The sequence below is a fragment of the Pleurodeles waltl genome, chromosome 1_1 (genome assembly GCF_031143425.1).
Source record: "Pleurodeles waltl isolate 20211129_DDA chromosome 1_1, aPleWal1.hap1.20221129, whole genome shotgun sequence".
Lineage (NCBI taxonomy): Eukaryota > Metazoa > Chordata > Amphibia > Caudata > Salamandridae > Pleurodeles > Pleurodeles waltl.
Genome location: NC_090436.1, coordinates 810,525,636 through 810,552,518, shown reverse-complemented (window position 1 = coordinate 810,552,518; position 26,883 = coordinate 810,525,636). Strand labels below are relative to the sequence as shown.

The 26,883-nt window shown below is 43.2% G+C and overlaps 1 protein-coding gene across 5 annotated transcripts in view; it reads left to right on the top strand.

The window, feature by feature from the left end:
* The window catches only part of SMARCA2 (SWI/SNF related BAF chromatin remodeling complex subunit ATPase 2), a 1,363,970-nt gene that overhangs the window by 1,113,429 nt on the left and 223,658 nt on the right, over positions 1–26,883 (top strand). For all 5 annotated transcript variants that reach the window (XM_069228509.1, XM_069228519.1, XM_069228497.1 and 2 more), the window contains one exon: positions 22,325–22,542. In XM_069228509.1, coding sequence (XP_069084610.1) covers positions 22,325–22,542 — 218 coding nt within the window. The remainder of the gene's footprint in view (positions 1–22,324; positions 22,543–26,883) is intronic.

The following is a 26,883-nucleotide window of genomic DNA, read 5'->3' as shown; positions in this document are numbered from 1 at the left end:
GCTGTCCTCAGTGTCCTTAGAAGAACCTGACCACCTGTGTGAGGTCTAGGTGCTGTGAGTACTATCCATGGAGTCAGGGGCACAGAGACCCTCTCTTCCCTATTAAAGGTAGGAGGAGGGCAGTTGTCCTCTTTGCTAACTTCCTCTTCTGCGGTTGAAGTCATCCTCCTCAGAAAGGTGTTACTTTGTGTACTGTGCCAAGAGCTCCTGGAGCTGGACCTTGGTAGGGTTGGGACCAGTTTTAATTTTTTTGAGAATGCAGAGACAACTTAGCTCTTTCATCTTGAGATGGAGGTAATGGGTCAGGTCGAGCTCCACAACCATGTTCTCTGAATTACTCATTACTTTACTGTCGGGAGTTTCTTTTAGGAACTAAAAGTACTTCTAGATACTTTACCCATAACAATAGTAACTTTTAAAGAAATGCTAAAGGGGACTTAACCAATGCCCTAGCAAGACTTTTGAAAATTTTGAAAACTTGTCAATTCAAAAAACAATTGAACCCTAAAGGCAATTTTGGAATGTAGTTGTGTGATCAGATGTTGGCTGAGTAGTCGAGCAAATGCAGTCGTAGACCCTACACCTGATTCACCCAGGGCCGGCTTTTGGGTGGTGCGTGCGGTGCTACTGCAGCGGGTGCTGACCTCAGGGGGGCGCTGTGCTTAGCAATAACTTCTGAAACTTGCGATTTAAAAGCACCTGCTGAAAAGTTCCCTGTGCGTTTAGCCTTCAAGAAACAATGAAAATATCAACATACCTCTTGTGATTAATGTTCCTGCTAGAGAGATAGAGATGGGAGTTTTTCCTAGTGGAAGCTTTGAATCAACATAAAGTAGCATAGAGGGTTAATATGCCTGCTGCAAAAAACAGAACTATGGGCATATTTAAGAAACGTGGCGCTGCACACAGTGCAGATCCACTTTTCTTGCACCCCTTAGTGCCCCTTAACGTACTATGTGTGTGTCATATTTAAAATACGGCGCACCAGTGGATCCCCACAGGCTTTACAGAGGCCAAAGTATATAATACTAATGCTCTCTTTTGTGGTAGTGTGGGAGAGCAGTTAGGCTTTTCAGAGGGTAGTGCTAAGCATTTGTTGTACACACACACGGTGAAGGAATGAGGCACACACTCAAAGACTAACTCTAGCCCAATGTTTATGTATCAAAAAAAAATATGCATTGCTACTTTATTTCTAGAACAAAAAGGATCTTTGTTGCAGGTAAGGACAGTTTCAAGAATGTATCCCTTTCAAGTATCAAATGCATTTATCAATCACAGTTCAGATAGATTTCAGGTCAGCAGTACTTTTCAATAACGAAAGTAGACAGTGCAAAAATCATTAAAGGCAATGCAGTCCTAGGGGAGGAAGAGTACAAATACAGTTACAGATAAGTACTTGACTTACAGTCCCAGTCTCTGAGGGTTAGGGTGTCTAGAGGGCAAGGTTCAAGAAAACACCCAGAGCGCACCACCAGGGACACAGAGCCGGCCGGGTGCAGAGGTCAAAGTTTTTGTCAGGCATTGAATGGAAACCAGTGGAGACTAGGGGTGCATAGAGAAAATCAGATTGCTTTTAAGTACCCGCTGCTTCAGGGCACAGGTCTGGGGGATTTAGATGAGCACTGGGGGGGCCACGGGTCAGCACCAAACATACACCCTCAGTGGCACAGGGGCGGCCGGGTGCAGGGTGCAAACACAGCGTTGGGCACCCAATGCAATTCAATGAGGGAAACCGGGTTCACAGAGACTGCAGACGTGGTCCATGGAGTCGGATGAAGAAGACCAATGGCTGGACAGGAAAGTAGAGATCCCACTGGATGTCGGTGGACCGTCGGCTGGGTTCCCCAAGGCCAGGGCTGCAGGTGCAGGGGTACCTTTAGGCATCAGGAATCTTCACCGGAGTTGGTCGCAGTCAGGGGGGTCCTCCAAATTCCGGCTGAAGGCACAGTCGTGTTGGTCAGGAGGGATACTCCCAGGGTGGACTTCAGGTCTGACTCATCTGGGGACCTTCTCTGGACCAGTGGGCCACCTCGACTTGGGTCGGGGGTGTCATGTGCAGAGTGGGCAGGACTCGCATATCCAGAGGGCTCTGGAGTCCTTGTTGGAAGTTTCTTTGTGGACAAGGCCGCTGTCCTCGGGAGGGCTTGGTCCTTAAGGTAGGCAGGTAGTCATCTTGGGGTTTGTAGACGTCTCTGGTTCTGCATGATAAGTTGTCTTTTTGTAGCAGAAGTCTTGAAGCTGCAGACAGGCTGGTAGGGCTGGTGCCAAGTCATTTGTCGTCTGGAGTCTTCACTGCTGGTGCAGCTCTTCAGTCCTTCTTTTTTAGGTCACCGGGAATCTGAAGAGCAAGGTTCAGGTTTGCCACTAAATACTAGATTTAGGGGCTTTACAGGGATAAAAGGTAAGTTACCAATGGCTACTGACCCTGAGGGTGCCTACACCCTTCCTGTGCCCACTACCTTTGGAGAGGGGGCGCATTCCCAACCCTATTGGCTGTCTCCCTCCAAACCAAGATGGAGTATTCTGCAGAGAGGGGGTCACTTCAGATCTGGGCACCCTAGGGTTGGTCCCAGCTGGAGTAGGCACTCCTCCTTGTGTTTACTAATTTTCCCGCCAAACCTACTGCCAAAAGTGGGACTTGGTCTGGGGCGGCAGGCATCTCCACTAGCTGGAGTGCCCTGGGGTAGCATAACAAAAAGTGGGAGCCTTTGAGGCTCACCCTCAAGTGTTGCTGTTCCTGCAGGGGGGAGGTGTGACTGCTGAGAGCACAAAGGTTCTCACCCAATGGTGGTGGCAGGCTGGCATGGAGACCTGTCAGCCAAACACTAGAGAGTTGGTTCAATCTCAGGGGGCATCTCTAAGTTTTCTTCTGTGTGCAGTTTACAATAAATCCAACACTGGCATCAGTGCGGGTTTATTGAGCTGAGAAGTTGGATACCAAACTTCCCAGCATTCAGTGAAGCCATCATGGAGCTGTGGAGTTCGTAGTGACATACTCCCAGCCTATGTACTCAATATGGCCACACTTTACTTACAGTGTCTAAGAATGGACTTAGACACTGTAGGGACATATTGCTCACGCAGCTATGCCCTCACCTGTGGTATAGTGTATCCTGCCTTAGGGATATATGGTCTGTTAGAGGGGTGACTTACCTATGCTGCAGGCAATGTTTTTCAGGCATGGCACTCAGCGAGGGATGTCATGTTGACCTTAACTTTTTCCTCTCCACCAATGCACTTAATCTGCAATGGCAGTGTGCATGTGTTTGGTGAGGGGGGGTCCCTTTAGGGTGGCATGATACATGCTGCATGCTTTAGAGACCCTCTCTGGCCACAGGGCCCTTGCTACCACTGGTACCTTATACTAGGGACTTAGCTGTGTGCCAGAGGTGTGTCAGTTGTGGAAGCAATGGTACAGCTTAGGGAAAGAACACAGGTGCTGGGGCCTGGTTAGCAGGGTGGGAGGTGACCATGCCAAAAGGGGCACTTTCCTACACCTGCTACTCAAAATACCTTTTTCACTTTTGTCGGACTAGTTTAGTTTTTAATGCACTAAAATCTTCCAACCTTTTGAAGCCTGTATTCAACTTACTGCTCTAAAAGAAACTTTGCAAAAATATTTATGGATACTAACCATGTGTTAATAGATCTGATTTGTGTTATGTTTTGGGCTTCAGTCAGTTCTATTAAGGTAGCAAACTCTTTCGTTATTATTTCAGTGTTGACATTGTATTCAACCTTTTCTTTGATCAAGGACAACAGCACAGGATTGTCTGTTTTCGTCCTTCTAAGCTCAACTGGTTTGGACTTTTTAGGGTGACTCTGCCATTACTTCAAGAAGAGGTGCTTAACGAAGAAATAACATTGCTGGTTCTGATTATGACAGTGAAGGATGGTACAGAATGTGGGTGCAGTGTTTCCTCTTAATGGGGGCAATACTGGGCATAGCATCTCTCAGAACCTTACCTTCCCCCCCCTGAGGATTCAGGAGATTTGGGATATTATTCTGATGTTTAGAGAAAGAAGGGGATCAGATGCTCTAACTGATGAGTCAGCTGACTTTCTGCACACTGCTAGTCATGCACACACTCTGGCTTATCAGTATTCTCTAATGAGGTCTCCATCTGCAGTTGTTCCAATATGGGAGTAGTCTGTGAGTACCATCATGATCCCCCCCAGACACCAAACCGATCTCCAGTGGTGATCCTGGACCATAGAATCTGTCTGTAGGAATTCCTTTTGCCCAGCAGTGGCCATAATGGTGACGGATGCCTTCACCTTATGGTTGTTTGCCCATCTGGAAGCATGGGTTTTACTGTTTGTGTGCCAGCAGACCCTAATTCCCAAAACCACAATACACCTCAATGTGATTATGAGGTACACAGTTAAGAAACACCAGGCTTTGTTATAGGTTGTAACATGCTGTTGCCCCCAGTGGATAGATGGGTAGCTCGCGACCACAGACCACCAGTGGGCAATACTGACTTCCTGACTCCAGAATGTATGGGGGTCCACCATTCACCAACATCGAGAACCCTAACGCCATTCACCCACCTCTCCTGACCGTGAGTTCAAATGCATGGAGACTGTTCACATACAGATGTTCCATTGTGCTAGCCTTCCTTTACACTCAGTCAGAGCCAGCAGCCTCGTGGGTGGCTGCGGCCGTGCTTTATAGGATAAGGTTGGTCAAGTCCTGTCAGCAGTTCTGCAGGACCTACGGATGTCGTTAGACCAAATAAATACAGGACTGCTGAGTTGCAGGAAAAATTTATTATTCGGCCTGGCCAGGACACAACCAATTGCTTAGGCTGGGCAATCGGCATGTGTGGTGCTTCGTTGTCACAACTGTATGAGGTCTACAGGCTTCTCCAGGGATATCCAGGCATCATTAGTGGGCATGCCATTTGAGGGCCCTTGCGCCTTTGGGGAGACAGCAGACTCTGCCCTGGAACAATTTAAGGAAAGGTATGCAATTGCACGTTCCTTGGTACTATCGGTCCCCTACCAGGCAATTTTACTAATAGTTTTGCCCCTTTCCAGGTTTTGCCAGGGGCTTCCAGTCTCATCAGGCTCCGCCGTCAGCACAATATCCTTCTCAGCCAATTCATGACAGAGTCCTTGGCTCACAGAAACAATGTGTAGTTCAGTCCCTTGGCTCTATGGTGACCACAGCTGCAAAACCACTTTAGTGTGTCCTTTTCAACACACACCCACCTTGTAGGAGGCAGAATCAGACATTTCCTCCAGGGATGGGGAGATGTGTCAGATGCATGAGTTCTCCAATTGTCTAATGGGGCTACACCTTTTTATTTCTTTTTACCCCACTGCACCTTCCACCCCCATCAGCATGGCTGGCAGAGGATCACTTGGCAATTTTGCAGCAGTAAATGTAGGCTTGTTTGTCCGAAGGAGCCATAGATGGGATTACTGCAGCTGCAGTAGGGACTGAGTGTTTATACCGCTAGTTCCTTTTACCAAAGAAAGATAGAGGCCTTTGTCCTATTTTAGATCTTTACGTTCTCAATTCCTTCATGTGGAAGAAATTCAAGATGCTCAAGCTAGCCAATTTGGGCTACGATCCCGATTTTCAGCCTCTGTCCTTAATCTCAGCGAGGGCTGGCCTCCTGCATCCTACTAGTTAACTATGCCAGATTGCACATGCAGGCTTGGCAGTGGCATCTGCAGTGGTTGCTGCTAGACTGTGATTGGGACAGTGGCAGATCCCTCTCCTTTCACGACCCAGTAGTTAAGGCCATCTCAGAAGACTCTGGTCTCCAGTGGAAAACCGTCTCCACAACAGTTTGTTGAAGTTGCAGGTGATTTGTTTGATGTTGAGGGCCTAAGGGAGGCTAGTGCAGGTACTCATGTACAACATGTCATGTGGTACTGCAATAAACAGGTCGGAGTGGGGTCCTTGGGTTCTGTGCCAAGAGGCTCTGCATTTTTATAAGTGGCTGTTTCGTCAGAGAATCTCTCTGGTCGTAAGCCGCCTGGTGGGATCTCTAAACGCCAAGGCAGATGAACTCAGCCACAGATGCTTAACAGATCACGAATGGCAATTAGACTAGGAGGTGGTGGAGGGTGTTTACCAGCAATGTGAAGAACCCTGGTTTGATCTTTGGCATACAATGTCAGCGTTTTTGCACCCTACAGTTCACAAAATGCGCTCTCTTGGAGACCCATTCTGCCTAGAATGGAGCTCGGGGCTCCTGTATGCCTTCCCAGTGCAAGGTCCTGCACCCGGGCCTTCATCGTCTGCTCCTTCCTGTATTTATGTGGCGTGGCAGTGGCTAGTTTCCTTTGATCTTCTTCCTGAAGTTGTTGATGTTGCCTGCTGCTGGGGCAGGTTTGTGGCTTGGTGCAGCACCCATCGGATTGACCCGCAGCAAGCTAAGCTTTCTTAAGTTTTTGGTGTTTGTTCTGTCATTGGTTTAGCAAGGACTTGTGTTGGGAATTCTTAAAGGAAATTTGGCTACTCTTTCAGCTTTTTTTTTTCAAGGTTGCTGGATCAGATCTCTGTTGAAATCTCTTGTGATGACATTTTGAAAAGATTCACAGCACTTTTCCCATGAAACCCTGTGTGAAGCCTCAGTCGAACTTGAATTTGGTTTCATTTTTCTAATGTGCATCCTATTTGAGCCAGTGCACAGCTGGCCACTATGTTTCTTGACAGTGAAAATGGTCTTTCTGGTCGTAATAACGTCAGCTCGTCATGTAAACGAGCTACCAGCACTTTTGCTCTAGCTGTCTTACACAATATTTTTGTTGTTGTTGAGAACTCGAGCTGTATTTCTTCCAAAAGTGGTAGCACATTTCCATGACGGGCACGCTGTGTCAGCCTTATGATTTTCTTTGCCCCCACCTTATTCTTCGAAAGAGGAGAGACTATTGCTTGGACCCTAAGAGAGCCCTCAATCTTTACATTGATCATACCAGGGACCATCGAGTGGATCATCCACTATGTGGGCTTCTCTGGAACATAGAAGGGCATGTCAGTGTAGAAAAGAACCATATTTAGGTCATTAGACCTCTACATTAAAATCTGCTGCGGGCTAGCTAGGATGCAGCCACTTGAAGGATTGAGGGCTTATTTAACATGAGCCAAGACTACTCTAAATGTGTTGGCATGTGGGTGCCTTACTGAACATATGTCAGGCTCCTAGGTAGGCACCAGTGCACATGTTCATGAAACACTAATGCCTCGAAATTCAGGTCCTCCGGATGCATTTTTGCTTGTTTGGTCCTGCTGGACTTTTTGTTCTAAGCCACTCCACAAATTCAATACATGGAGAGGTACTGCTTTAGTTTCTATTGTAAAAGTGAGGAGCCTGCGATTAGAAGTATTCATCAGAAGAACATTTTACTTACCCTGGATAATGCTTTCTGGAGAATACTCAACATTAGCTTTTTCTCCAACCGTTGACCTCCATGTTCTGTGGAATGGATTATTTTTTATCGAAAAGGTCTCAAACTAGTGAGCTGCACATGGTCAAGTCAATCTGTCAAGGGTCTCTGCATCTGAGTTGTGAAAAATCCTTCAAAAGGAACTGGTGTCACCACACATGGATGGCACCTTATATGCTGCCCTGCTCACTTGTGGAGCAGAATGGGGTTGGTGTGGCTCTGCACGATGCCACTTACTGCTGAGTACAAGTACTGCTTTTCAGTTGCCAGATCCAGTCTCTACGCCAAATGATAAGTAACTTGTTTGCTGCTACATTGAAGATTTCAGTGAAAGTCCATATTTCTGTTGTTCAGTCTGGTTGACTCAATTACCCAGGACGCAAAACACAATGGGTCCCACCACTACACAGCCCTGCAAGAATTTCAGTTGATGCTAAAAGTCTCTTGTGGGTCGCCAATGCACTGCTCTGGAACACTTAGATTGACACTACTTTCTGTTGGTGCAGGGGCATGTGGGAAGTCCACCACAGTGGAATTTTTGTGATGGCCTTACCTCTCAGGGCTTCTCAACCAAGAAATGTGAAATTTGATGCGGACGCCCAAGGCTTCTGGAGCACCCCCTTGCACTTCTGCATTGCACTTTGTTATAGCCGCCTGTGTACGTTTTCTTTTCATTTGCAATCTTTGGTTGTGCCTGCTGGCATACATTTCTTGCACAGGATGCCTTTGTCCTCATTGTGCACTTGCCCACACTCTTGGTCAGGATGCACGAATTCCAAGGTCTCCACAGTCTGCCGTCCGTTGTTCCTGATGAAAGGCTTAACGGACACATTTGTAATTTTGCCTTTCACCAAAAGGACAAAACGTAATTAGGACAGATCAGTTTCTCCAGCTGGACTGAAAGGCAGAGGGTCTCCTGTGCTCTGAGGGAGAGAGGGGAAGACAGATAAAAAACAGACCTTCTTGCCAGGTTTTCTCCTTCCCTAAAGACATGCAAATGTGTGCAGCTGGTAAATCTGCAAATACAAAGGGGCTTGAAAACCTGCATTGACTTTAATCAGCTGAGTCACTTGAAGCTTTCTGATGACATCTGAAGATATTTTCTTTTAGAGAGGTACTGTAATGGTGTTCCAAGGTGAGCTGAGGAGTGTGCGGTTTTAATGGAGTGTTATAAAAAATGTTAGTACTAGGTATAAACTGTATATTATTCAAATCTATATTTGAGAAGCACTTTTTTTATTTAACCCAAAATGTATTTGCGCATTTTGTAGCAGCCTATATTATGACGTAATTCTATTTATATAGCGCTTACTACCACTAGTGAGGTGTCAAATGCATGTTTAAAATAAGGACTTAAACATTCACAGTTCTTTCAGGGACCTCGGTACCTCATAGTACTAAAAAATATTGGTAAAGCCAATAGGTCTCGCCTATGCAAGAGTTATTGGCTTTGCCAATGTGTTTTAGCCATTTTATGCACCAGAGTGGCTGCTGTTCAGCATGGCTAAAAGTTAGTGACATAGTGGAGTAGAGTGGCATAGGAGCAGTGGAGTAGAGCCCAGTGGTGCAGAGTACAGTGCAGTGGGTAAAGTGCTGATGTTTAGAGTGCATTTAGAGTGCATTGGCGTAGAGTGCTGTGGTTTAGAGTGTAGTGGCAAGGAGTGGCATGGGGCAGAATAGAGTGGCATACAATAGAGTGGCAGTGAGTGCAGTAGTGTAAAATGGTGCAGTGGCATAGAGTGCAGAGTATACTCGTGTGGCAGAGAGTGCAGTGGCGTAGAGTGGAGTAGTGTAGAGTGTTGCAGAGTAGAGTATAGTGCTGTAGAATGCAGTTGTGTAGAGTGGAGTGATGCATAGTGGAGTGGCATGGAGTGCAGTGGTGTAGAATGCAGTAGTACGGAGTAGATTGGTGTACAGTGCAGTGGTGTAGAGTGGCACAGAGCAGTGGCGTACAGTGCAGTTTTAGATTGCATTGGCGCAGAGTGCAGTGGGATAGATTGGCATAGGGTAGAGTAGCATCGAGTGCAGTGGAGTAGAGTGGCATATAGTACAGTAATGCAGAGTGGTGCAGTGTCAGTGCAGAGTAGACTCCTGTGGCATAGAGTGCAGTGGCATAAAGTAGTTGTTTCACAGTAGAGGTAAGTGGCTTAAAGTGGAGAGGTCCAGGGTAGTAGAATGGAGTTAAGTAGAGTGACATAGAGTAAAGTGATGTAGAGTGCAGAGTAGATTAGAGTGACAGACAGTGTATTGATGTAGAGTGCTGGGGCATAGAGTTAAGTGTTACAGAGTAAATTGCACTAGCATACAGTGTAGTAGCTTTGAGTGCAGTGGCGTACAGTGCAGTGTTGCAGAGTGGCATAGAGTGGAGTCGTGCGGACTAGATTGGTGTTGCCTAGACTGGAATGGTATAGTGTGCAGAGGCGCAGATCACAGTATTGTAGAGGGGCGTAAAGTGTATTGGCGTATAGTAGAATGGTACAGAGTAGAGTAGAGAGGCATAGTGTGAAGTAGCATAGAGTGCAGTGGCATAATGTGGAGTGGTTCAGAATGGAGAAGAGTGCAGTGTCTCAAGGTGCAGTGGCATGGAGTGGTGTAAAGTGGAGTGATGCAGAGTAGGTTGCAGGGTGTGGAGTGGTGCAGAGCAGAGCGCAGTGGAGTATGCATAGTGTGGTAACACACTGCCATTACAGAAAACACATTTTGTTTGAAATGACCATTACATTTGCACAGAAATACAGTTTTTCAAATCCAGCTATACTGTGCACAGAATTATGTGTGGAAATTGCATCACCTAATGCAATGATTTGTTTTAATCATATAAAGGTATTTGTTACCAGCACAGTTCAGCATTAAAAAAAATGTGCTTCATTTTTACTCCTAATTCTTATATATTCTGAGGTTTATTTACATGTTGTCATGTGATAGATAAAGGTCTGTATCCAGCAATATTGTCACATAAATCCTCTCACTTTGAAGTTGGAGAAAGAAAAATAAACACTAAGTTCCCACCGAAGACAGAGCCTGACATTTGACTTTGTTCTTAGAATGCACAGCAAATGTGATAAGATAAGAACAGTATTTACAGGCCTGTTTACAGAAAGAGAGCACTTAGAAGGATGCTGTAAATAAGGTTTGGGCAAGGGAAGGGACGAAGTCAAGCTGCGTAGCCTAAAACAAATAAAGCCAGCAAATTTACAGCAACAAAATGTGAGTTACAAACCACAAGGCCAATGGCAAGCAACAGGCGGAATGCATTCCCAAGGAAGCTCTATGAATGTACTTAAAGTGACAGCCATTGGATACTTTGTGGTGAAAGTCCAGTATTTTAGTCCAGTCCGTATCTTGCAGAGGTTTGGCCACATCAATCACCCAGGTAGTATGACGAGAGGACCTTGAGTTGTTTCCATTTTGCAGGAAAGGTCTGTACACCCATTCTATCAGTTTGCCACCAGTTCCTTTGGTTTTGAACTTCTGACACACCTCTTGTAGGGTTAGTGCTAGGTGGCAGACATGAAATAGGGCATTGAATGATTATTTAAGGTGGTTGTAAGTAAGGAGTTGACTGGGGTGAAGATGGTAGTCTGCCACAAGGGTTTGGAAATTTAGTAGGTCGCCGTCCAGAAACAAATCCCCCAATTTTAAGACACCTGCAGCATGCCAATGATGGAGTTGCTCTGAGCACAGTCGTCCTGTGCAAGTGGGAAGGCTTAGCAAAGGTAGTGCAGGAGCACAGGGTTTCTCCGTATCAGTGAGTTTGCAGGTTCTAGCAAGGCAAGAGAAAGGTGTGCATGATAACCCCGGATGGTGATTCATAGAATGGTCAGTAGGAAACAATGAGCAGTGCATTAAGCCTTACTTAAAATTCTTTAGTGATGAACTTTCATGCAGGGAGGTGGGCAGAAAGCCAGCAAGCCAACCATTGGACCTGTGCAGCTGAATAATAGCATTCTAAGTCAAGACGACCTAATCCGCCCGCAGTCACGGCTAGCTTTAGAGTGGAAAGAGCTACCCGACGACGACGTAGCAACCAAATCAGATGTGTGGCATGTCTGAAGAAGGAATGAAAGATGAGCAGGGGAAGGTTTGCAAAATAATACTATCATTAGGGTAGCATACCATCTTCACCAGTGCCACATGGCCCACTGCAGAAAGCAGAAGAGAAGACCAAAAAGTAAACTGGGCTTGGACGCTCTGCTGAGATTTCCATCCTGCAAGTCAGTGAGAGAATGGTAGATATTAATCACTAGGTATCAAAAGGTAACTGGTTCCCACTTCAATCTGAGATCTAATTGTATATAAAGAGGAAAACAGTGCCATATGTTAAAGAAATACTAATTACATTTTAAGATGTGTACATTTTGTTTGTGCAATTTACATCCCAAATATTTTGGATATTCTATGTGTACTTGACACTTACGGATAACCAAGCTCACTAGTTTGGCTTTTGCTCAATTTCAAAACCATTTTAAGACATGGACAAAGCAGGCAATTGCCTTGCACAATCTTACAAGCAGTCTGGCCCTGCTCACCCTTCACAAGCATGAACAGCAGACTATTGCACCAGAAGAGTTTGCCAAGGTGGATGGGTTTTGCTTGTTCAAGCACTTTACAGTGCCTCTTCTGTTTCTCTCCTGTGTGCAGAGACAACTCCCCAAGTACCCCATACCTTCCGATAGTCTTGGTGGACCCATCTTGTCTGATTTTAGGAATTGTTCCACCTTGTTCATCCAGTTCTTAGCAACAACCCTTTGAATCAGTTGCCATGGATCTCCCATTTGATCTTGATTTCATCCTCCTCTTATTATCTTTGATGGGTCGTCCAGACTACCATTTCTGAGATAACTGTAGAGTCCCAGAAATGCACTCTAGTGCTGTGAGGCTACAGTTAAGTTGTGGATACCTCATATCCTGACATTAGGTGTGAGACTGTCACCCAAACCATCTGCCCTGCCTCATTACATTTCTTTTTAGGTTGAACGTCCATGGGTGGTTGGGGTGAGCCAGATTTTTTTGTTCAATTCGTTTAAACTAGCATAAGGTTAGTTACCTTAATGTTTCCCAAACTGTTTGTCAAGGGTTTTAAAATGTTCAGTAACATAATCAAATTGTTGCTGTTACTTTCTCTTCAAGAAAGATTAGGTAGATTTGGGTAGGGGTGATGGCCTTGACAGGGTGCTGGAGGGCATTAATTTACTACTGAACAAGGATGTAATGTGACACCTGAATGTAGCATACCAGGAGGCAACCACAAAAAGACCACAGTGAATAAATAGTGCTATGTTAAAAAAGAGTAAATAAATGCACTAACAAGATAGTGAGGCATGGCCTCTCATGGGTGTCTGTAAAAATTATGTTTTTCTTGAATTTGTGTCCTGAATTTTAACCGTTTGTCCTGAATTTTTGTCCAGAATTTTTTTACAATCGTATCCAGAATTTGCCTCAATGCCAGGTGGGTTACCCTAGTATCAGTTGAATAACAATGTAAGGCATAATTGGGACCTCACACAGGAAATAATTATGGTAAGGAGGGTGGCGGGAATAGGCCCATTAAAGAAAAACTATGAGGGGGATACGGTGATTTTTAGTTTTCGAAATCCAGTGGTAGCTGAGTACTTTCTACATCCAGCAAATGCCACCATGCTTAACCATAAAGATCCTGCCTTTTGGTTACTTTTACAGGCATTTAGCTCCAATTCTCGCAAAAGACAGTAGAGAGAAGCGGTGAGGCCCTAAGGAGTATATCCCAGAATCTTCTTCACCATTTCCTTTGCAAAACCCTTTTTTTGGTGTTATCAGATTTAGATGCAAATGATTGACTCTTTGTAGGAAAGGCCAATAATCCTTCTCTGGCTCTGGATCGTGATATACAGGACGGGGCCCAAGAAACCTCTCAGCCTCCTTCCTATGACCTTGTGGCATTTTCAAAAGCCCAAGGTGGAGTTCAAGAAATACCGCAAACCCTCTATCGTATTTCCCCCATATCCCGGGAGAACAAGGCATGGCATTGTTATCTTGGAATGTGGCGGGCCTCCAGAATAATTTGGGTAAATGGACTGGCTGTCCTTTATCAGGGCATATGATGTGATGTGTTGCCCAAGACGCATGGGCTTTTTAAATCTGTAGTTATTGATGGGTATAAATCTTTGTGTCACTGCCACACCCTTCTGTTGCTTGGAGAGGGAAGTGGGGGTTTAGTGGACTTTGTAGCCAATCACATGAGGAATTTAGAGGTTATGTCATTAGAGTTGAAGCCTTATTTCCAAGTTTTAAATCTCTGTGCTCCTAGGCAGTTTAATGTCATTTAGTTAATTTTTATTTTTATTTTTTGTGGCACCTCCAATTTGGATTGTAGAGGATCTGGGGAGAAAAATCACGAGATGGACGGATAGGGAGAAAATTCCATGTTTTATCATTTGGGCAGGGGATTTTAATATTTGCAAATGTCCACATGTGGGGGAACCCACGTGTGGTTTTGTGGTTGATCAAGATATAGATGCGGGTCACTTTGTGCACACGGTGTATGGGGAGGCCTTAAATGAATTGGTTGTATCCTTATTATTGACCTTTTCTTCGCCAAATAAGAACGGTGATAAGCAACATGCACCTACATTTACAGGTTGAGGCAAAGGCTCCATTATTGATTATATATTGGTACCGACTGATTTGGCCCAGTATCCACTTGTTTGTGAAATTCATCCCCTCCTATTTAGTGACCACAACCCGGTGAGCTTAAGAATCTCCCATTTCAGTATGGACAAGCCGCTGTCAAAAAAGGTAGCCCCTACGATAAACTCAAGGAAAAAGGGGTTTGTTTACGGTGGAAATCTATTGATTCGATACAGTTCCTAGAAAATGGAGTTACCACATATCGAAAGGAGCTCCTGGGTTGTCTTGTTATGTCGTCTGACTTTAATATCATATCTAATTTCCGAAATTCATGTGATGCTATTGCAAGTGGGCTAACTTCAAGTAAGCCTTTGAAAGTACGTCAGGGTCAGTCCTGGTTTTCGAAAGATTGTACTGCTGCCCTTCAGGTTTTAAAATTAGCAACTAATGATGACCCCGTGATGTTTTAAAAATTAGGCTGACAAGATGTTATTATTAGCATGCCCTAAACCAGAGGAAGCAGAAACTTAGGTCAAGAGCATGAGAAGACCTACGGAAGGCTTCACAGCCTAAAGATTTGTCCTTATTCTGGAGTACGGTTAAGCACTCCTTTTTTGGGAAGTTCCATTTGGGTGAGATTGCATGTGACATCTTGGAGCAAGAATGGATGGTTTATTTTTCTAAAACATTCAATCCAGATCAAAAAGTTATATCTGGGGATTTTGAGCGAAGTATTACCTTTGAAGTAGCCTTGGTTGCTAAATTAGTAGACTTGGCAACTGTGACAGATGCTATAAAGAGTGCCCCTAGTGGTAAGTAAGGCTTCAGGGCTGGAAGGGGTGCCCGTGGATCTGTATAAAGCCAACCCAGGATTATGGGTTCCATTGATTACAAACGTATTATGGGCTGCTATACGGTGGCTGATACCATCTTGGAAAGAGTCAATAGTCCAAATATTCAAGAAGGATGAGAGATATGCCTCTGCTTGTTATCGTCCTATTTCGTTAATAGACTCAAAGGCAAATAACCTGGGTAGTGTTATCCTGAGGAAGCTAGAATCTTGAGTGGAGGAAAATACATTTTTGGCCCCCTGCAATGTGGCTTCTCACCAGGTCTGGGGCATCTGTGCAAGCACTCAACCTCATGCTCATCTTGGATAAGTATGTTATGGCCAAGTGGGGAGTAGTGCTAATGGCCGTATGGACCTGTCTTGGGCCGTTGATATGGTTGATAGGGCATCCTCTTGGAGCTGATGAGGCAGGCGTGGATAGATAACGAATTATTGACCCCTGGAAGATTATTGCATAAGGACATTTCTACAAAACTTAGTTTTTCAGTGAGAGGGAATTGTATTGCCCCAATAAGAGTGGCCAAAGGAGTACGGCAGGGCTTTATATTAGCCCCTTTTTTATTTGTATTTTATATAAACTCTGTGGGTTCTTTGTTAACAAAATGCACTGAAGATGTCTCTGAAATAGGTACTTTCCCTGTACCAGTTTTGTTGTACGCGAATGATGCGGTTTTGTTAGCGCATACAGCTAATGGCCTTCAGAAGCTCCTTGATGTTTTTTATGAGTTTATGAGTAATCTTAAACTTAAAGTTAACCTGCAGAAATCGTTTGTTATGTCCAGTAGTCCGAAAAATCTAAAAACATGATCTTTTTATATAGGAGGCACACTGATTGAAAACGTTCCCACTTTTAATTATTTGGGATTTCTTTTTAATAAGAATAAGAAATGGGATTGGCTAGTCACTGCTGGTGCGCAAAAAACGGGAGCAGCAGTTGATACTGTTTTAAGGTTTGCTACAAAACTGGGATCTAAGCCGATGCAGCAGCTTCTCCAAATGTATAATAGCAAATGCACAGCAATAGTCACCTATGGTGCAGGAGTTTGGGGATTTGTTTCCGTAGGGAAACTGCAGATCATGTAAAATAGATTTCTGGGGAAAGTTATTGCTGCACTAAGAAATACAGCGAGTTTTAAATTGCACGCAGAACTAGGAACCGCTTATATAGAAGATTGTAGAAAGTTGGCGCCCCTATATCTATGGTTGAAGGTATGGAGTACCAACAAGCACATTTTTCTAGACAAGTCTTGAGGGACTGTCTTAGCCAGGATAAAGTAACCTTAATTCCTTGGCTTGCTTGATATAAGACCTACCTTCGATAATCTTGGATGTAGATATTTATTTGATAGCCCTGAACAGATAACTTCTGACTGTAAATCAAGGTTGAAACAGTGCTATGAATCCTACATGGAGGAAAAAAGGCTAAAAGACATACTGGACAAAACAACAGCTATACGCCATCATCAAGCCAATTTCATCAAGGGGACGGTGCTGTAATTGTTATGGATTAGAAACTCCGAGCACAGATTTTATTTGACTCGATTAAGTATTGTCCATGTTTTAGTGGCCTTTACTGCTCTTTGTAAATGGCGTTCTGCTCTGCCACCATGTCCCTGTGATGGGCATACTACCCAGTCGACAGCACTTTGTATAAGTCACCCAGGTTGTGGTTTTTACGCCCAATTTTAAAGAAGCTACTTTTTAAAACATATAAAGAGGGTTTATTTTACTTGCAAAGTCTTTAAACTGCTGGAATTTGTTTTCCTGTGCTTAGTTATATAATTGCTGCTATATCTATGAGGAAATGTAATGCTTCTTAAACAATTGATGTATACTTTTCTAAATTATATTTTCAATTTTATGACGATGTGGGAACAGCTTTAAGATTTGGTACTTATATGTCCCTTTTTACATATATATTAACTGGATGAAGTATTGAGCTATGTATAAAATGCTTTTATTGATGGTTCTGTTTTGTGTATTGTGTACTTTAATGGCCTTCGTCCGATTAAAGTTATTTGAATTGAATTGAGGTATCCATCTTCAAATATTTTGGGATAGTGGTTTCCAGGAAGTAATTTCTGAAACCACCAAATAGCAGCTAAGCAATCATTTATTTCACAGTTAGGTGCTTCGATCGGATTGTATTCAAAACACTGTAGAATTAATTTCCTTAAAGCAGTCTTTTAAGTGTATTTAATAATGTCTGCTACTATTGCCTTGTATTCCAAAATGGGCGTGGCCTATGGAAAGTGGTTGTTTGAAGACACTACAGACAGGAGAAGAGATTCCTCACTTGTGTCTTAGAGATTTTGGAAAACTTCACCTTTTATTATGACTGCCTCTGTGGGTATAAGGGGAGTTCGCGTCCAGAAAATTCATTGGTTAAATTATGTGAAGAAGGCGTTAACCTGCCTGAATCTCGAACAATGGTTTAGTGATCCCTCTTTGGATCCACTCAGAGATTAGTATATTGTACTGGATAGATGTTCAATGTTTTAAGACATTTTAGTAACCAATCATAATTTTGAATTATGGCTCTTTTAATACAAATGAAAATTAAAAACAGTTTATTTCCCTAATTGAGCACTGAAAGTCAGCTGTTTAAGTATAATGCATTTTAAATATTAGTTTTTTAAGGTAGACCACACTAAACACTTAAATAACTTTGCATTTGGTATTTGTGATGTTGTTGCGCAAACCCCTCACATGCATTACTTTTGACCCTTTTGTCAAGTTTTTAGAAATAAATATGTATTGTCTGCTCGCGGCAGTGTGAGTCATGCCTATTTCATTTGGTTATTACTGTTTATGCGTCGCTGTGTTTTGCACTTGAAAAATATTTGACTCATTAATGTCATATCTAGACTATTTATTTATGATTCGGAAAATAAAATGATCCCATGAATAACAGACACGTTATTCTGTATTGTCTTTGTTTATTTTCATATTGTTATTATCTCAAAATTATATGACTTTTGTAATTGTATGACGAATTAGTTGGGTGTTTGTTGAGATTGCTAAATATTCATGGCTAGGTTTTTCACATAATTTGATTAAATTAAACCTGATCCGTTGGTGATACTTGAATTCCCGGAAAGTCTGTTAACTTGCTACAGAAATGTGTGTCTGAAGCATTACTGTTTCTGTATATGCCATTTCTTGGGATAGAAGCTGTTAAAATTGACTGTTCATTTATTTTTCCTCTCATTCCACTCACTTCACAAAACCCACTGTCCACTCAGCATAAGGGACGTTTCCCCGCCGAATCAGGCTCCTCTCGCATCAACATACGTCACCAATCAGGGATTTGTCTTTGATTTTATTTACCCTGGTGAAGGTTTGGAACGGGCATTCAGTTTTCCTCTGCTCCTTGTTTTGGTTTCTGGCGCCATTGTTAACTGTAAATCACCCCCCTCCTTCTCCGAGTAGATAGATCTCTTTTCATACTTTGTCTGTTTATACTGAATTAAATTCGACATGTGGCCTTAATAGGAGTAAGCCCCACTTGATTGGGATTTATTTCAGAACGCATGCAGGCAAGCACCCTGATTTTAAGGGAGAGGTTCTCCGAGAAAGTAATCTGCCATTTAAATGTCTTTTTGGTTATGAACTAATAGTGTTAGCTGCCGATGCTACAGAGATACTCTTCTTCCATCAAGCATTGCTTTCAGCGAAATAGAAGACGAGCTTTCTCTTTGCACCGGCATGTTGATAAGGGATGGCGGTTTGTCTGCGTGCATTATTGCTGAAAGTAAAGTACTTACATTACAGCTTCGTACTGGAAGTGGTCATGTGCTCTCCGATGGTCTTCCCCTGTCACGGGCTTACTGCACGGCTCTCTGTTTTACCGTTAATTATATATTTTTTAATGGAATCTTTGTTATGTTTATATATGCTAATGCGTTAACTATATATATGTTCAGTCTACAGAAAGAACATTGGGTTATATGTCTTCTGTGGAAAAAAATACAATTTTCTGCGACAAAAGATACTGATACTAATTGAGCATTAATTGTTGGACAATAGTGTCCGACTTCCAATTAGAGTATATTAAAAATGTGTTCCTGCCCTAACACCTCTTGCACGCCACATGGCTAAAATAATTGGGAATATAATATGTTAAGTAGCTGGATATTAAAGCAGGCTGGAGGAAGGGTTCCGGCCGTGTACTGGGAGGAATGAAACAGCACATTTGAGTCTCGCAGTCCTTTCAGTATTACATTTTCAGAAAATAAAATTACTTGTATATGAAAACATAGCCTTCCCCAGCTCCCTCGTTTTCCTGATCAGCTGATGAAGAGACTAGCAGCTCGCTGCTTTGCTGGCTTGTTAATGTTGTCTCCACTAACTGTGATTTCCGACAGCCGGCCTTCTGATAGTGGGAAGGTAAATATCCTCTTGTTTTTATTGTCTCCAAGATTCAGTCGCACCACAACAGGGACATGAGTAGGTGTGTAGCTAATCCGACGCTGCCGTTTCTCTGCATGTCTGTGCACAGCTGAATGCTTAAGGACAGCAAAACATTAACTGTTCACATCCTTGCATGCCGCAATTCCCGATTTGTGGAACATTCCCCCTTGTTCTCAGTATTCCTTAGCTGCAGTGGTGTGTCCCGGCTGCCCAGCTTTAGCAGTATGAATATTAATGCATTTCATTTTTTCCTCCTCACGCATCAGATCTTCAGTGGCTGTCGCTGTGCGCGCGTGATCGAAATTGTCTTTTGATTATTAAGGCCTACTGTAGTTTGCGGCTATCCCTCAGGATCCTTCTCCTCATGTTTGTTCTGTGGATCTGAACACCGGAAGGATGCTCAAGAAACAGATTTCCAAATCCCACTGGTGTTTTAAGATGCCAGGTCAAGGATTTTTCCTCTTCCTTTTTTGTGCTCCGGGCTTTTGTTCGCCGACCGTTTTTCAGTAGTCATTTCTATAAATGTGATGTAATCATTCAAAATATTGATTGCCATGCTCACATGATCGTAAATATTAGCCATGTTTGGTGCTGTGGAAAAGTGAAGGTAATTGCTTTTTGATTAGTGCTCTTTCTTATGCCGGGAAGGATTAGTTTAGTATTTGCATATTGACAGCAATATTGAGATGTGGGAGGAGGGGAAATTCATATCTATTGTACTGTGAGATGCATTCATTCAGAAGCCTAATGCTTGTGTGGCTGTAGCACTGCAGACCCTTTGTTTCTCGTTTATGCCATCTCTCTTTGAATATCTGCCTGAAATTACTTGAGGAAAGATGTGATGTTGCTCTGTTCATTTGCTGTGTGCCGATTTGTGCTTTCACAGTTCACAGATCGGTTTGTGTTTTCGGAATTATTCTGTTTCTGCTTAAAAGCTGTTTTGTAGACATGTCAGAACAAGTGGTCCTAGCGCGCGTCTGCATTTAAATTGCCTAGTGTAGCGTTTATGATAAATGCTTTTGTAGCTGGTGTGTTCTTTTTTTGTCATGCCTAAGATCAGTCATGCACCCTTTCAGTTAAGCTGTTATTATTTGTGAGGCATTCTTTTCCCATGCTTTTCGATGCAGTGGAGAAGCACAGGGTTGCGAGAGGAGCTTTATTGTGATGGCAGTAATGAGCGTGTGACAGATGGGAAAGCAGAGGTGTTACTACTGTGTGTACTTTGTTTTGTACAAGATAAACAATGTATATCTTTTTTGGGGTTTATTTGTTTTTTGTTTTTTTACTTTCAACACAATGCACCATGGTTGGCTGTTTTAACTGCTATATGGAAACTTGCAAGCTGTTATAGAATGCATTCTTTTATGTGAATTGTGAATTTCTTATGGTGGAATCAACTAATTTTAATTTGTGAATTTGTACTTTTCCTGGTGTTATTATGTATCTTCTGCATTCATTGGCAGTAGGGGAACGGGCTGTTAGTTATCCCATACATTGTGACGACCCTTCTCAGATTAATGATCTTAAAAATGCAGCTTAAAAACAACAACGTCTAAAATCCACCTGTTATACCAGGTCTTGGAAAAATAATATTTACATTTACTAACAACCATCTATTTTTGTCCTTCTCAATTAAGTAAATTATACATACTGAATGCATTCACCATTAGCATCTGTGAAGGGCATTGCCCCACCCATTTTCCCAAAAGGTTTACGTTTTCCTTTAACTGGAGTGAGACATGGTATTTTGTTGGCCAATTCAGAGCACTTTTATGAAAGCAAACAAATCACAGTAATTAGATTATAGTGGGTGAAAATATAGTAGGAACTAATATAACTAGGAGTTAAGTTATTGCCATTTGTTTAGCACACAGTATGCCACTGGTTGGACATCTGAGGCTTAGGTAGCATAGGCGACTTTCAAAATGGTTCAGAGGATTCCATTGCTAAGTAGAATATCATTAGACTTGTCAAGATGTGCCACCAGTAGTGTGAAGGACTATATTCCAATGCCTTGTGAGTACTGAAGTTTGAGTGAGACTGGAGCTTTGTACCAAATCCTTACTCATCTTCTAGAGCAGTACGCATGACCATGGCATGACACAAATATATGTGCATGTGTGTAAGACAGTTGATCATAGCACCTGGTGCTTTAATAGCTCAGACGGGTGTGTTGATTGTATGTTCTGTCTCATTGTGTTATGAGGTACACCAGTGAAGTGTCTCAGGGTGGAGAGTGTTGTTGTGATCTACAGGATTCCCAACTATATGAGATGTTTGTGATATGTGGGCAGCATTTATTCAAAATGCTCTGCTGAATATTCTATCTGTGGCTAGTGATGGAGATGTGTGTTGTACTGAGCACAGTGATTTGCTACTGCAAGGAACCTCTGTGCTGTTCTTGAAGTCTTAGTGTGTGCAGTGTTAGGTCTTACTTGCCTTGTTGAGAGTTGGCATGTATTGTCCCTGCCTACAAAGAGTTTTAAAAGCAATAGTAGAGCTCCAAACCAGAGTGAATGCATCGTGTGTGGGGACAAGAGCGTAGTAGGAGTCCTTGGAGGAGGAAACAAAGAGGCATTTGTCTCTTTGGCCACGGCAGTTTGAGCCTAGCTGCAAGGGAGAATAGGCTCCCTCTTTTACTTTACTGTCCCCAATGGTGCAAGCCATCACTGTTTGTATTAAATTGATTTTTATTATTTTGCTCATTTATACATCAGATTGTCTCTATGGAATTTTATACTGACAATTATCACCTGTCAAAATACTCCCTGTTTTATCACATGGAAACTGGGACGGGATAGACTAAGTTGTTTACCCTAGATAACATTATTCGGAGAAGTGCCGAAAATCGCTCTTGAAATACAGGGTTTCTGGTTCTGCTTGTCATTCAGCAAGTAGGGCCCTTTTCAACCAGTGATAAATGTGTAAACTTTAAGAGTGATGTTATTCACAGCTTGTGAAATAAATCGCCTTATTTTACCTTATTCTTCAGTGGCATGTTTAATATTTTGTTCCATGCATTGACCCATTTTGTTATCTGAGCAGGCTATCGAGGACGGAAACTTGGACGATATGGAAGAGGAAGTGCGGGTTAAGAAACGGAAACGGCGAAGACACATAGACAAGGATTCTGTGAAGGAAGACTTGGAAAAAGCTAAAAAGAAAAGGGGCAGGCCTCCTGCTGAGAAACTGTCGCCAAACCCACCCAAACTGACTAAACAAATGAACGCCATTATTGATACAGTAATCAACTATAAGGACAGGTGAGCTTTGCATTTGCTACTTATGCCTCTAAAGCAGTTTGGAGCTCCCCTTGACATTTTCACTTTTTTTTCCAAAGCACTCAAAAGTCATGTAAAAACAGATTTTTGCTTTCAACTTGTTTATTTAGAGATTGGTATGGGGCGCAGCCTCAGTGATGTTCAGTAACAGGTTTTGCTGTATACATTACAAATAAACTATTGTGCTCTCTATCAACAATCTCCAAAAAGTTATCTGAATAGAAAGCATAACGTAATCGTACTACAAACACACGTTGTCCACACCTCACACTGTGAGGCCACAAAGGAAAAAGGGGAAATCAAATATCAGTTTGCAAGTCCATTTGTATGGAGCAAAGTAGTGTATCAGGTGCAAATACTACTCAGCAGAAAGCGGTTTATCCTAGAGCATACAGTATCAAAGAACATTTTGTCAAGTGCTGTCACTCCCTCAGTTTTGAATTTAATTTGAATCCCTCCAGAAAAGGCTTGAATGCATCCAATTAAGGATATTTATGTCTTCCTCATGATGCAGCTACGTTTCTGAATGCCTCCGGATTGTGGCATTTTTGGCTAATCCTATTTTACTTTGTATTGTTTTCTCAGTTACAGGGTTTCTAGATTGAGTATGGAATAATCAGTATTTGAGATTCCTCCTATGTGATCTACTGTTTCTAAGCTGCACATCCGGATGTGCTTTTTTATATATACATTCTTCAAGCCGGAATTGTTGTCCTCCCATCTCTAAAAACATAGTAAAAGACCTCTTCCTCCATCCATGTCTACCATACATCAATATTTCCCAACAACCATTTCAACATGTTCTAAATACCTAAATGGAGCCAAACTCACCCCCTACCAATTGGGGGACTCTGCTAATTTACTATTATTATTGCAGTCCGTGCATGCACATTTGTGAGAGCGTTGACATGCATGCCAGTTAGTTTTTAGGGCAATGCTTGTGTGGCAGATATTTTGGTGGTAGATGTTTTTGAGACTGTGGATTTGCAGTCTGTTTTAGTAAATTGTTACATGTTAGCATAAAGGTTCTCTAGACTTTAAACTTTACCTTTTTCTTGTATCACTGCTGTGGCTGAACATTGCTGTGGCACTGAGATTGGCTTTTGTGATTAAAGTACGTGCCCCACAGGAGCTCAAGACATGGCTCTTCGACTGAACTCCTACTACCCCACAAAACCTTGAGACCCTCACGGGTGATTACAAGAACCTTGATTGATTGACAGGATTTTACAGAGTAGATTTTTCCTGCTCACTTCGTCCAGATTTTGTTCATTTCCATGTGTTCTCTTATTGAGGAACTCCACCCTGTACTCCACTAATGGGAGTGCTTTTAAAGAGGCCATTAAGGTTTTCTCTCTTCCTGTAAAATCGTAGTTCTGAAAGATTGTAATGGGTGGGGGACACCTCTTCTTTCTGTCCTAAATAACCCTGAGATTGATATTCCTGGCTTACAAAAGCCAACATGCGCTGTTCTGTTTTAAAAACTTTGTGAGCTTTGAACAGCAAGCACCTTGAGTGCTGTACCTTACCTATCATTTATAAGTATTGCCTATATTATAGTTCAAGGTCACAACATTCACCTGCAATCTACAAATGTATCCATGTTGCTGTGTCATTGTTCAGGATTGTCATGCCATTCACACAAAAGGAACGCCCGGGTCTAAGTGAGGCAAAAAATACTGAGAGACTATCTGAACAAAAATATTCATTTTTTAGGACAAATTCCCTCACCCACCAGAGGTGGCAAGCTTCCCCATAGGGATTCTCCTCGCATCGTGAGCAAATCAAGGTGCTGGCTACAACTCCTTACATTGAGAAGGAGGAACTCTTTGGATGTTTTGCTATATAGTAGAAGCACTATGGGGTTCGCAAAAGGTGGTGAGGCAAGCAGAGCATGAAAGTATGTGGAAAAAGGATAGTGATACTTAAAACTGAGTTCAGAACAGGCGGGTAGCTTCATCCTTGCCTGCCTGGGTCATGATTAAAAACAGGGATGAAGAACAGTGGTCAGCATGTTTACACCAATTAGACCCTTAACAGAGGTGTATTTGCATTCGTCAGGACCTTGAAGTATTGCTTCTGCTCAAAAACAACATACTAGACCGAATAGTGGTCCACAGTTTGGATCCACTTTCTTATGACCTGCAATAGTCTGGTATTGTTCCTCAACTCGAGGAAATCTGGCTGAGTGGAGCTCAGGGTGCACACCCTCCTTAGGTGAATACCCTGGTTACATCCATCCATAGCCAGAAACGATGACCTCTATTTGGTTCCAAGCCCTTTTAGCTTGCCCTAGTACCATCATGGGTGTTGGACTTTTGCTTATGCAGGGTCATCCTGAATCTTTTTGCCTCCTGCCTCCTATTTTTTTCTGACCTGTTGCTGTTGGCTTTTCAACTCTGAGCACTTTACCACTGCTAACCAGTGCTAAAATGCCTATGCTCTCCGTGTAAAATGTGTACGTAATTGGTTCTCCATGATTGGCATATTTGTTTTACTGGTAAGTCCCTAGTAAAGTGTACTAGAGGTGCCCAGGGCCTGTAAATCAAATGTTACTAGTGGGCCTGCAGCACTGGTTGTGCCACCCACACAAGTAACCCTGTAATCATGTCTCAGACATGCCACTGCAGTGTCTGTAAGTGCATTTTTACACTGTAAATTCGACTTGGCAAGTGTACCCACTTGCCAGGCCTAAACCTTCCCTTTTCTTACATGTAAGGCACCCCTAAGGTAGGCCCTAGGTAGCCCCAAGGGCAGGGTGTAGTGTATGGATAAGGTAGGACATATAGTAATGTGGTTTATATGTCCTGACAGTGAAATACTGCCAGTTTCGTTTTTCACTGTTGCAAGGCCTGTCTCTCTCATAGGATAATATGGGGGCTACCTTGAAATATGATTAAAGTGTAGATTCCCCTAGAGGGTAGATGGACATGTGGAGTTTGGGGTCCCTGAACTCACAATTAAAAAATACATCTTTTAGTAAAGTTGATTTTAAGATTGTGCGTTTGAAAATGCCACTTTTAGAAAGTGAGCATTTTCTTGCTTAAACCATTCTGTGACTCTGCCTTGTTTGTGGATTCCCTGTCTGGGTCAGTTTGACAGTTGGGTTGTTTTTCACCTCGCACTAGACAGTGACACAAAGGGGGCTGGGGTGTAACCTGCATTTCCTGATTAGCCATCTCTGCTAGGAGGGAGGGGTGGAGTGGTCACTCTCATCTGATAGGACTGTGCCTGCCTCTGACAATGCCGGCTCCAACCCCCTGCTGTGTGTCTGATGCCTTGCCTGGGCAAGGCAGGATTTCACAAGTAGGTGTGAGTCCCCTTTGAAGAAAGGTGACTTCAAAGACTAAAATGGGTATAAGAAGGGCACCCAAATCTACAGACTTTAGAAACACTTCTGGAACCAAGAGGAACCTCTGCCTGGAGAAGAGCTGATAGCTGAGGAAGAAGTGCTGCCCTGCCTGTGACTGTGCTTTGTGGAGCTTTCCTGCAGTGCTGCTTCTGCCAGAGTAAGAGGGCAAAGACTGGACTTTGTGTGCCTTTCATCTTGTGAAGAAATCTCCAAGGGCTTAAGTTAGAGCTTGCCTCCTGTTGTTTGAAGTCTCAGGGACAGCAAAGACTTCTCTCTGCCAGCACCTGGGGTCTCTGGAGAGACTCCTGCTCTGACAAGTGGTGCCCTATTCAGTCCCTGGGCCCTTGAAAGAAAAGCAGGTGGAAATCCAAGGAAATCGACTTCGGACGACTTCGGACCGACGCCGCTGCTGAATCCGGTAACGCCGCCTGCACCTGACGCCGTGACCTTCGCTGGAACGCAACGCTCTTCGCAGGCCCGACGCCGCAGCAGCCCCGCTGAAGTCTGCGACTTCGTGGAAGTCGCCGCACCACGTCACGACCGGCGCTGCTCGAAGTGCGCGGATTCAACGTTTCGCACAGACGCCGCGATTCCCGACTTCGCGCATCGGGTTGTTTTCACTCTTCACCAAAGGTACTGTACTTGGGGGTCTACACGACTCCGTGTCCGGCGCCGCTGGTGTCGGCTTGTTGGGAACGACTCCGTCATGACGCCGTGTTAACATCTCATCGAAGCATTTTTGTTTCTAAGCGCTATTTTTGAGTTTAATCTTCAAAAATTCATAACTTGACTTGTGTATGTCGGATTTTTGTCGTTTTGGTCTTGTGTTGTTTAGATAAATATTTCCTATTTTTCTAAACCGGTGTTGTGTCATTTTGTAGTGTTTTCATGACGTTACTGTGTGTGTTGGTACAAATAGTTTACACCTAGTGCTCTGAAGTTAAGCCTACTGCTCTGCCAAGCTACCAAGG